The 12,700-nt window shown below is 34.5% G+C and overlaps 1 protein-coding gene across 1 annotated transcript in view; it reads right to left on the reverse strand.

The window, feature by feature from the left end:
- Positions 1 to 9,328, reverse strand: part of CNBD1 (cyclic nucleotide binding domain containing 1) — a 52,128-nt gene extending 42,800 nt beyond the window's left edge. Inside the window, exons 1-3 of the mRNA XM_062568559.1 lie at positions 9,321 to 9,328; positions 7,672 to 7,817; positions 3,221 to 3,387 (exon numbers count right to left, since the gene is read on the reverse strand). Of these exons, the coding sequence (XP_062424543.1) occupies positions 3,221 to 3,387; positions 7,672 to 7,817; positions 9,321 to 9,328 (321 nt within the window). The remainder of the gene's footprint in view (positions 1 to 3,220; positions 3,388 to 7,671; positions 7,818 to 9,320) is intronic.
- Positions 9,329 to 12,700: the final 3,372 nt, after the last annotated feature.

Consider the following 12,700-nt stretch of genomic DNA (forward strand, 5'->3'; position numbering starts at 1 on the left):
AGACAGGGAAACCTCAATTAATACCTTAATCTACAGGCAAGCGTTTAATGTAGATCAGAAGAAAATGAGTCTCTTCATACTATTCATAAATTATATGAATAGCTACATATTATCTGTAGCTCTCTTCAAAGAAAAAAAAGAAAAAGTAGCTTTCAAATCTAAATTAATGGCAAGAAGAGCAAATTCTAGATTCAGTTCCTTGATTGTCCAAAGAAAACAGTTCTGAAAAATAGGATCGGGAAGGCAGCTCTGAAAAGCAATTGCTTTATTTACTGGAGGTTTTGTGTAATGGTTTTCTATATGAAACAGGTTTGCTTTCTCAGTTATAAATTTGGCATTCCTGTACGCATTGATCATCCAGGCTTTTGAGAACAAGCAGCCGCTCTTCTCATGTGTGTAAAGCTCTGACAGCAGCAGCTCCTTCGCTCAGCAGTCAGATTCCCACACTAAAAGGCAGGGTGCAAAATACTTCTCCCATGTCGGTAAGTTATTTCTTGGTGGCAGGACACTGGAAAGTAAAGATCTTTGTGCCGAAGCAGAACGACAACCGGCAGTCCAGCCTGGGCGGGAGCGCGTCCGTCTGAAGCGCAGCAGCGCAACGTTTAGGAGACCAGCAGGTGGGAAGGGCTGGGCTAGTAGAGAAGCTGGAAGGCAGATGTGGAAGCAGAGAGCGAGGAGTGCCAGAAAGACAGGTATCAGGCTTGAAAGATGTTAACAGAAAGACTCCTCAAAGATTTATCACAGGCCCCGTATCGCTATAATCACTGATAACCTTAGACCAGCTACCGTGAGCGTGCTGCGAAATTTGCTCGTAAGACGACACTGAGAGACGTCATCAGAAAACAGGAATGTATGGGTGTGCTAGAAGAATCGCCATGGGATGTTTGAGGGTGGAGTGATGGAGGTCAAATGAAATTTAGTCATGTTTGAGTGTCAATAATAAAGAAACTCTGTTTTATATAATTATGGGCAGTCTGTTTTAAGAGAGAACATATATTTGTTTAGTCTAGTTTAGGAAAGAAATGCTAAGAGGGATATAATTGTTGTTTATATATACACCAGGTAACAATAAAAGACAAAAAAAATCGATATCTTAGATAAAACATAATGTCAGAAATTAATTTGCACAAACTGGCCATTAATAAAATTAGCTAGAAAATTAAATGTTTCTAAAGAACAACTTTCCAGGGAACTTAAAACATGCATTTCTAAGGCAATATCAACTTAAACTGCAAAAGAATTTTTTGCCATGATGCAACAGTAGAAAAACAGATTTAACTAAACAACCAAAAATTGAAACAGACAACCCAAAAATTTCTTTCCAGTCATATAGCCCCACATCCATTACTGCCAGCAGGAAATTAGTATACTCCATCATCCATCGCTTTTTTGTTTTGTTTTGTTTTGTTTAGAATTTCGAATGGGAAGGTTCTGATGCCACTTGACAGCAGTCAAACAAAGTTTCCTTAAAATAAGCGGTGGTAAACCTAAGGGTTTGTTCTAAAATAAATAGACTTGGAAAATCAGCAATCATCATCATCCAAATAAGTGAAGTACAGTTTATGTTTGCTGGATTGGGTGAATGGCACAATACTTCAACCACAGTGACAAAAAAAGGTCAAATCAGGACTATCATCTACCATAATATGAAGAGATTTAAAGAAAAATAATTGGCATACTCTCTACAATCTGCAAAGAGGATCTAATTTAGGGTAAAAACTAAAGGAGAATTAATCTTGTCTCTTTGCCATTCCTCTCAAGGTCAGCAATTTTATTTTAGAGCGATGGCATCAAGAATTCTCAGTGTCCCCCGTTGTGAGGCATTCGCTCTCGATCCTGGAGGCATTTAGAATTCAGTTATTGCTTGTTTTGAGATGAGACGAGATATGTGAGTGACAATAACGCTTAACACTTTTTGAAGGAAAGCTTAACAAGCATCGATTCCAGCAGGTTGATGTAAGCTTACTGTAAGCGACAAGGCCATCCACACAAAATGAAACAACCTCCCAATCCTCCAAATGCCAGCGAGAGCTATTCAGACTCTCACTGATATATTCAGATTCATATACAACAGCAACAAGGACAGGCAATTCCAATTTTCACAAATCATCTTTGTATTACCCACCAAGTAACTCCTCTGTGCTCAGTTAATCACACATATTTGTACATACAAGCCTTTAAACTAGCAGATAAATAGGAAGACTATTATTTCTCAAAATAGGCTCCAATCTAGTTGGCTTCTTTGTTAAATGAGAAACAGAGGTTAAGCTCAAACATGTAGGCACATGCTTTATATAACCCATTATAATAACTAAATGCACAAGTAAATGGCATAGTGTTACAGGACATAAAAACTGAACTTTTTTCTGTTTAAGAAGAAATAAAAACTGAACATTTAATCTTGAAACTTTAGAAGTCTTGTAAGATATTATTTAAAAAAATGAGAAAATATAAAGTATATTATATTAATTATCAAAATAAATTCTAATAAAATAAGCTGCCTGAAATTCCTCTGTCTAAAACAGGTTAATACAAAGACTTCATAAGGAGTAATTAACAATATATAGCATCTATAATCTCGAGGGCTAATTTTCAAGGATAATGAAGAGCCTTTATATGGAAATTTTGTATCCAGAGATTTCAAAACCTCCAAAAAGGAAAGATTTTCAAAAAAATGAAGTCACCAGTATTATGTTTAACTTTCCAGACAGGAAAAATTCTCTAAATGTTACTGAACAAAATATACTTTTAAAAGCTCTTTGTTTTATAAAGCTTTACTGAATTTTTCCACTGAAGGACTAACCAGAAATATTCACAGATCTCTACCTCACCTATATAAAGCAGCATGGATGAAGTAAGTGAGGAATAAGATTCTGATGTTGCAGACAATTGGATAGAATGTATATAACATGGCATTATATCAGAGTAATTATTATTACAGTAAAATTATATATTTATGTTTAGGTAACTGCATAACATGTTATATCTTAGACCAAAATGTTCAGTATCTAAGTGGATCATTTCAATAAATATATATATATATATATATTTGAAATCTAGCTCTAGCAGTCATATTTTAACCAGCATTTAATAACTAACATGTATTTCTGTGCCTCTGTATTGGAAACAGGATATTAACAGGACTAGTAGTTCACTTTCAGTAGTTTTTGCTATATACACATACCCCTTTGCTATAACACATAACCTTCCCCATGCTTACCAGTTCCTGATCAGCTAAATTGCTTGCAGAACTCGATTCCTCAGCAGGTTGGGGAGATGTCTCCAGTGCCCAGGAATCAAAATTTTCTCCCAACATTCTTTTGTAAAGTCGTTTTTGAGATCTAGCAGAGCCTTTCAATATTGCATAAAAACCTTGATTTCCAACTACTGTAATAAAAAAGAGTTTAATTTCCAAGCTATAGGTACAGTTGTCTGTCTTCACATTGTTTTATTTATTTTCAATAGCTAATGTATTTTAAGAAGTTCATAACAAAAGATGTACAAAAAAATACAAGAATAACTTATAGCATAAATAACCTTTGCAGAAGACCTAATAAATTTTATTTTTCATACTTTTAATTGAAGTTCGTAAATACTGCACAAGAAAAGGACCCAAAATCCTATATTTACATAAGACTTACTAGTCTGTCTTTTACTGACAAGATGGCATGGTGTCCTGAGTTGAAGGGGCTCTTCTATCATGTAAGAATGCTATTAATTTAAATAAAGTAAAAAAGAATTTGACATGCTTAAATCATTTAGCACATATTAATAATGTTGTAGTATAACAGTTGGGGTATTTTATAACTAAATAAATGTGATATTTTTAGAGGTTTAAATGCCTACTATTGGCAAAAGTGGAAGCAACGAAAATGAGATTACAAGTTAAACAGTTAATGTGATCAATATGGTCTTATTTTTTTGAAGGCAAACTTTTTTGGGGTAATTTATATTAGATTGTAAATTGTATTAAATACAGCTATAAAAAATATTTTGGATGCAATACAAAATTACAACACTTTAGACAACTATTTTTAACCAATTTGACACAGGTTCAACTAAAAGCTAAATAACTACCCAGTCTTGGGTTACTTGTGCATATGCATGCCAAACTGGACATATACATGCCAAACTTGAACATATACTTGCCAAACTGGAGATCTAAAGGTAAATACTTTCAGATGTTATGAAGCACAGAGCAAGTAGTAAGTATTCTAGGATTTCAGAATTCTTCCAATTGTGTCATTTTATGTCAGATAGATATGAAAAATCTGCTTCAATTCATTTTGGATGACTCAGGCAGAAGTACAGCTTTCCAAAATCTTTGCAATATGTCTGTGTCTTTACAAGCTGGTGCAGCAAATAAATTTTATAACATCTCTAGTTATCTTTCCTAATTATTGGTGGTTTCTTGAACTTCAACTTGTCCCAGCAATAGAAAGCACTTTTTAATCTCATGGCCTAACATATTGGCCATTATATCTGGCAATATAAATGAAGTACTCGTCCCCATTTTTACTTTCTTTAATGCATTAACATGCTCTGGAGGCTGCTTCTGCCTCTGCTTTGTTTCACTGCATCAAGCTTCAAGACCTAGAACATGAGAGATGCAGTATCAAGTAGAAACAGGAAGCACTTTCTGATGGAAAATAACGTCTTATATCATACTCCTCAGTTTTCCAACAAAAAAGTCTTCTAAACAGCATTGAAAATAGTGTCTGTGTTGATAGAAAAGAGAAATTGTGAACGTAAATCAGCCTACCCTATTTGTTTTTCTTAAATCAACCATGCTTCTCTGGTTGTACAAATCACAGGCATCGCGATAGCGCAGATTAGCAGCAGCAGCCTTACACTACCCGGCTGTCGCTCCCAAGAACCTTTTTAGCTCAGTTCCAGTCACTGCCCTGGTTGACATCCCATGTGCTGCACTTCCTTGTTCTCTTATCATTTTAGTTCTTCAAAATATTTGTAGCCCACATCATTCATTAAACTTTTCTCAGAAAAAAAACCTTATAAACTAATCCCATCAACTTCTGGATCATTCATTTTCTCTAGAATTTCCACTTTTTTCTCAGCTATTATGACACTGAAATTAATAGATTTTGTGAAGTATTCTAGATTTTAGATCAATAGTAACAGAAAATAGAATACTTCACAATAAGAAATGGAAACTATGACTCTACGGTCCAAAACTATTGCTATTCCCACAGCCAGCCTCATCAGCCACAAATCAGTGATTGCTTCATCATAGAATTTTTACCATGTTTTTACAGCTCTGTATTTGCGTAAGTCCTTTGGGACTTCATCTAGTCCCTATTGAAGTCAATAGAAGATGTGTCTTTGATTTAATGTTTACAGAAATAATCCCCTAAATTGAAAATGTTTTAGAGGTATTTCTCTCAAAGGTATTATCTGGAAGCAAATTAGCATGGAAACCTTTGTTACAGAATATGTTGGAGTATATAAGAGAAATAATGTGTTACTTTCTTAAACTATACTCTAAAAGATGATCTTTGGAGATTAAAAATATGCCTGGTATTTATTCTTTTTGTCAAGCCTGTTTTACTTAGTAGAAAATCAATTTACTGTTTATTTTTAGATTATAGCATCAGATTAGACTGAAAATGTTGCCTAATCTGGTTCAAAGAACAGGAAATAATTGTATATTGATGTAAAATAGCTTTGTCTGTAAGGCATAATGTGACAATGAGTCATTAAAATTAGCTTATTTCTGACAAACTGCTTCATGGTCAGCAGTTTTTGCCACCGTTTTACACCATATAATGGTTCCGCATTAGCTATTATAAAATCAATAAAGCAACCCATCTAACATAACATGGATGTCCTAGTGACCAAGATTTATGGGACAATTCACAACTAAGTCCTTGATTTTATCAAATTTGAATACTGCATCAAGAAGCCAATTTTCACGACTATCATTTGAGTCACGAGCTATGACTTTACATCTGTCCTTTTCATTATCACTATATCATTATGCAAATGTAGTTCCTGCCTGCTCACATCTTCGTTCAGTCTGCCTGTTAATTACGTAGCAATGCTGGAATGTAAGCACCTCCATTCTGAGTTTCTCAGTTTGATTTGCGTATTAACTTTAAACACATTAATTCAAGCATTCATCAGAATATTCCGTGTAACGATTAAATAGATCTTTAAATAGGCTAAACAGACCTTTAAAATCCAACAGGGACCTGCTGGCTGGAGCTGTAAGTGCAGTCCATCATGCCATCACTAGGTGTACAGTCCTAATACTACAGGACTTTAGTCTGCAATTCAGATCGTTGACCAATACAAACACAGATGACAACAAAAGCCTTGCCAGATACTACATATTATTGCAATGAGATAGTGACATTGAGTCTTTAATGAGATAAACAGTATTAGTGTCAGAAGCATCATTTGTCTATAGACAACTTGATTTATTTGCATGTTCCACTGCTTAATTTTGGAGACACAGACAAAAGATTTAATGATAAATGATCTCTAACTTTTACAGTTCTATCCTCTCAAAACTGACTTGATTCCCAAAACAGGACAAAAACAAAACAGAGATTAGCTTTTCTCATCTCATCCTCATTTTATGCAATAAATGATATCCGTGACACATGTGTAAAGAGATTCCATTTTGTTTTATGTACTGTCAGGCCAATGCTGCTGAGACAGTAAATAACAGTAAGGATTTTAGCTCTGATGATAGATAACTCCAAACAACTTGCTCTCATTATGTATTTTACATCAAGACTATCCCCTTACCAGAATATATCATCAGAGCAATGGCTCTTTGTTTTATTTATCACTTTGAGCATGTTGCCTAGTGCTATCCATCACAAAGGAAGTGACACTTAATTTTTTACATCGTCAAAATGGTGGCACTCTGATGATGTACAATGCAAAGCAGCCTGTCTTGATTTTGTAGTTGTAGTAAAGAGTTAGTCTAATCTATAGGGAACTTCCTGATGATTTTAAGAGAAAGTAAATTATACATAGGAAAAAAGCCCAAAACACCATGCAATATCTAATCTGCAGGGAATTAATAGTGCATGAGCATCTCATGATGTAAATCAAGAAAACTCTTCAAAATTTCTCCTCGTAGGAACTAGTAGGAAGTTTCTAGAGGGAAAAAAGCTGACAATTCATATTACAGCATAATTGAAGGAGTAGAGACAGTGGCATAATGCAGAGCAGAAACGGCAATCAGTCAAGCTGGAGCCCCAACAGTGAGTCCCCCAACTTCACTTATCACTGAGCAATATTTTCTATGGTTAATCTTTGAGTGATCTTCAGAATTAGCAAGGTCTGGAAGAGGATATTGTTCGATCAAGGACCACAAGGACTGTGGCAAGTTTCTTTTACTCCATCTAACAGAATTAGAATTTAAACTCTATGCCCAAAATACCCTGTAAAGACATTCCTTTCCAGAATTCTTATATAACATGATCCAATTTTTTACTCTCAAAGAATATGAAATCTGCTTTTGACAGCATCTTCAAGTCTATTTTGGGAAAGGCAAAAATATATATATTTTCAGGAATATAACTCTAACAGACAACCTCATATTAAAAAGAGAACATATCTGCTTTAGCATCTGAAAACGTTAACATATTTCTGTTTTATAACCAGATGATAAAGTCACCGTGATAGATATACTACTACCTGTGCTTCCTTTTTCCCAGTATTCCTTGACGGTACTTGTGCTGAGTTCCTTCAGTTCTGCATCAGAAAGCTGAACATTTATGTCAGGAATAAGTTTCATCATTCTATACACTATCTTATGTTCTCTTGCAGTTCTTAGAATAGGTCTGCAAAATAATATATTAATATATATGAATATATAAACCATTTGAGGAGTTTGGATATATTTTGTCATTATTAATCACAGTGATGGCTAATAACTTCAATTCTCCTAGAGTCAAACTCAGTTTCAAACTTCAGCATTGACCTACACAGTTTTCACAAGCTTTGCTCTAGCTGTTGACAGCACAATGGAGTTTTCCGGCTAATGACATGACACTTTGTACTAGTTTATACAATTGTAACACAATTCCTATTTAAGTAAGCTTTACCTTGCAGACTTGTGGCCATTCAGCATGACATTTATGCCATCATGTAACCTTACGTCACAAATATATGTCCTTTCATTCATTTTGCAGAACTTTCTATTTAACTGCACTAACCTACTCAAGGATTACAGTTTATTAGTTAGCATAGTAATTAAACCATCTCAAATTTGTTCCAACAAATCTAATGCATAAATCATAGGTATTCCTGCATTTGCAGTAACCTCATCCACTATTGGCTTTGCAAAGCATTCAGCTAAAACAAGGCCACCGTGACAACGCCATGAATCTTATCAGACAGTCTTACCCTGGGCAGCTTCCAGATCCTCCATGGAACAGTGTTCCACTTTAAGAAATAAGCCAAATAAAATTTACTGCTTTTAAGCCATAAATATTTAAAGTCCCAAGAAGTAAAATAATTTAAATTTTTTAAACTCAAAAGCTCTTTTTTTAATGTTATTGAGCAGAAACTCAGCTCTCTGCTTGAGAGAAGGTTATATAAAACAGGTTATAGAATTCACAGTGAACTTTTAAATCTCTACCATGAGAGACAGTATCAAGGCTCTTTACAAAAAAGGGAATACATTTATATTCATTATTATTTAACTTGTAGCTCTTGTAGACTATTGCAATAACATCTAGTTATTAGCCCTTTATTAGGGAAATCAAAAATAAAGTGCATGATTTTACATGTGCTGGTACTTATTGACCAATACCTCCACTGCCCATTAAATAAGAATTTCCCTCCTATCTCTGCTTCTTTTACTTTCTAATGGCTCTTTGCTCTTTTCTACTTTTTAAAAAAAGACATTATCTGGTAACCTAAAGGGAAATTGTAGCTGAAAAACATATCTAAAAATATTATTGGTCTTACAGTGCTATTTAATCTAGAATATAAAAGCAATTTTTATTCTTCACAATTTGCATATTAAAAAGTGATTGTAAAAGTAAATTTGCATCTGCACCAACCCTTTGCAAGTTAAAGTATCTCTCTTTTTCTATCTGAAACTAATAGTCACACTGGAAAGTTACAAAAACAAATTTGAAAACCTTTCACTTCCTTCCTCTGTGGCATATATATTGGATTTCTGTCTCTATTTCTGATGAAGTCAAACCTATATTAAGAAAGTCTTCAAGGGATTGAGAAAAAAGTGATCAGTCAAAAAATACATTTTTCCATATAAGTCAAAACTGATAATATCAAACATGAATCTTCTTTCTATTCCATTTCCTTTTCTCACTCACCTGCCCATCTTTCTTCATAGTACCAGGATAATCATTCCTCCAGTACAATACTTCTCAATACTTATTTATTAAAATTGAAAGAAATAAAATGAGTAAATAAATAAACTGGATGAAAGATGATTTTCTGTATTATTACTACAGTGGTCGCTTTCATTTACAGTCAAAGTTATGATCTGCCAAACGTATAGAAAGAAATACTGCTCTAAAGCTTCCAGACTTTCAGGTCATCTGGTGAAGTTTCTTTTATTCATTCCTCACATTTGTTTTTGTAGCCTCCATCTGGATTCAACATAACGCTTAATATATGCACACAATTACTGAAGTAAGGATGCATATGCAACTGCATGTGTAATTAATTGCATATGTAAACATCAACTAGGTGAATAACAGATAGCTTACTGACTTATTAGCTTCAGTGCATGAACCAAAACTTAAAAAGAACCCAAACAATTCTGTTCTTTTTTGAAAATCAATCTGGATAGTCTATGAAGACTTGAACTAAATTTATGGAGGCTTAAAGCATTTAACCATCTGTTTTGGCACCACTGAAAACCTCAGAAAATAAATCTAGTTGTGCCTAACTTCAGAAATACAGAAATCTCCTTGGTATCTAAATTTCTTTTCATGGGTATACACAATTACACATATGCTAGCACTGGTGAGCACTGGAGGCCACACTCACCTCGTTCATGCCAGGTTCTCTGATCACCCTGACCAGATCAAGTTTCCTTTAATAGATGTTGGAAGCAGCTGACCATGTCAGTTGACTTATTACCCAGCAGTCCAGTAATTAGAGGATTCATCCATGAGATAGGAGGTTGCAATTCAGATCCCTGCTTTGCTGAACTTACCGCAGGGAGTCTACCCTCAGCCTCCCACATCCCAGGAAGTATCATGGACACCAGACTGCGGCAGATCTTTCTCGTTCCCCCTCAGCTCCTACAGGTAGGGACTAATGTTACAGATACCCAACATCAGAAAAGTATCTACCACAGTGGGGAGCTGGGCACAAAACTGATTTTAATGAATACCAATTCATCCTTTTATTTCTGGAAGATCTTCCCTCAGATTGCTGTCAGCTTTAGCTTCTACTCCCTTGCTTAATTCTCCTTGTCACAAAGAGATTATGAATTTATTTGGATAGCAGACTGCCTACCCCTCTTGAGGCTTTATGCCACTGACCCATCAGCAGTCTTTTCCTTTTCCTTAAAACATACTTTAGTATGTTTTAAAATTCAGTTATTTAGAGTCAGAGTACAATTATCTATATAGAAAAGAAGTAGTAAGAATTGTTTTGAAGTAGGACTCTTGCACGTTCTTCACCTTCCTCATTACTTCGAAGTGGCTTAAGGAACCTTAAAGCTTTCTAAAATAATTATTCTTTGAGTAGGCACCAAACATAGAAAACTTTAGCTTGAAAGGGCTTCAATTTTATATTTTACAAAATAAGGAAAATGAAATTTTGGAAGAATGTTAAGTGAAACTGCTTCGTAATTTCAGCTATACTACACTAGCTACCATAAATACAATAAGTTGATCTCCACAAAACAGAAAGAACTATGAGACGATGTGGTCTCTTCAGCAATTATCGTACATTCACAATAATAGACCACTGCTTATAAAAGAATGGTGTATCTCCTATAATACTTAAGGAGGCCTGGAATTAAGTATCCCTAGCTCCATAATATGAGCCTTTTAAGAAAATGACTTCAAGAAGCAGTACAAATCAACAAATAAGGCTGTGTTGATCAAATACTTAGTCTCTGAATGGGAGTATTCCCAGGAAAAAGCAGATAGGAGCGTCTGAGAAGAAGAGAAATGAGTTAGATGCTTTGGAAAGAGACTCTGAACAGGGTAAGCATGGTGCAGCCCATAGCATGGCACCGTCCATGAGTGTTTTAAACTCTTTAATGAAATTGATACAGAGCAAGATAGGAAGATGCCAAGATGAAATGCATTCCAACGGGCAAAACTTGCTGTCTTTAAAACGAGGTCTTAAGGAACCTGTGTTTGTACAAAGATTTCATACAGATGCCAGGAATGTGCCCTGACTACATGTAGATGACATGGTTCACCATGAGGGGAAGAACAGCCTAGCACCCAACAGCCTGGCTCAATTTGAGCCAGGACATGTTTGAAGGACTTTGCTGGTGACCAAATATCAGATTCGAATTCTCTGAACTCCTCAGGTAAACTGCAGAAAATATGGCTTTGTAGCTATCTTTGCACTCCTAATGAAGGAAGGCATTTGTTCATTTTTTGAAGAAAAAATCATGTGCATCATAAAAAATATGTTCACTGATGATCTAAAGTATATAATTCATTCATTAATCAGTAAAAGAGTTAATAATAACTTATAAGAAAATACAGCTTGTTTTGAACTGTACACAGCTAGGACAATCAGAGTAAAAATGTATACAAATGCCAATTTGGCTCTCATTAGGCACCAGAGGTGGCTCAGTGTAGTAACATGCAAACTACAAACATTGTGTTTCCTTATCAATGCTCATATGCTTTAACACAAAAGTTATTAAATACAATTTAAAGCACTGAGGAAGCAGCGTTTGCTATTTGAGATATACACAAAATATAAATTGTAAATTTTAAAAAGAACTGCTATATTAATCAGATAATATTTACATATTTAGAACAATGTTTAAATGATGTGAAGGAAGGAAACAATGTTTTAAAATTATACTAATCTTATTATAACTTTAGCAAGTCTAGGAGAATTATGCTTTTATTTTCAGGTATCAAAATTGTGGGAAAATTCAGGAATAACCATAATCAGTATTCAGCTATTGTTCAGGTTCCCATATGCTCAGTGCTTGCTTAGATATACAAAGGACTTTCCTGGCTAGTAACCAGGCAATTATTCGTGTTCAAAAAACATATTTTATTGCCACTAGGTAAGATAATGCTATTGTGTGAATGTATAGCCCGCAGGAAACAAATTACAGATCTCAGTTCTGGCTTTAGCAGATTGTTTGCATAAGTAAATAAAGATTTAAGAATAAAAGGTCTAAGGTAAACCAGGTAGCTGCAATTTACTCAGACATTTTTCAAGTTTTTAATAGAATCTCTTTACCAAATACGAGAGTCTGAAAATCACAGGCTGATTAATAATGCAAACTGCTATAATGAATAAAATTGAAGACTAGAAATAAAATAGATGAGAATAAATAAGAATAAAATTATGTGTTTTCTTTTTTTTAAAGTGAGAAGTATCTTACTTCAAGAACAGCCCCCTGTGGTTTCTAATGAGTAATTCTCAAAATGAAAATAATTTAGTTGTATAGTGATTTGGGGGATCAGGACTGTTAAAAGTATTTTAAAAATGGCTTGAAAGATGAAGCGAATAAAGGAAGCTGGAAAATAGG

This window comes from Rhea pennata, chromosome 2 (assembly GCF_028389875.1).
Source record: "Rhea pennata isolate bPtePen1 chromosome 2, bPtePen1.pri, whole genome shotgun sequence".
Lineage (NCBI taxonomy): Eukaryota > Metazoa > Chordata > Aves > Rheiformes > Rheidae > Rhea > Rhea pennata.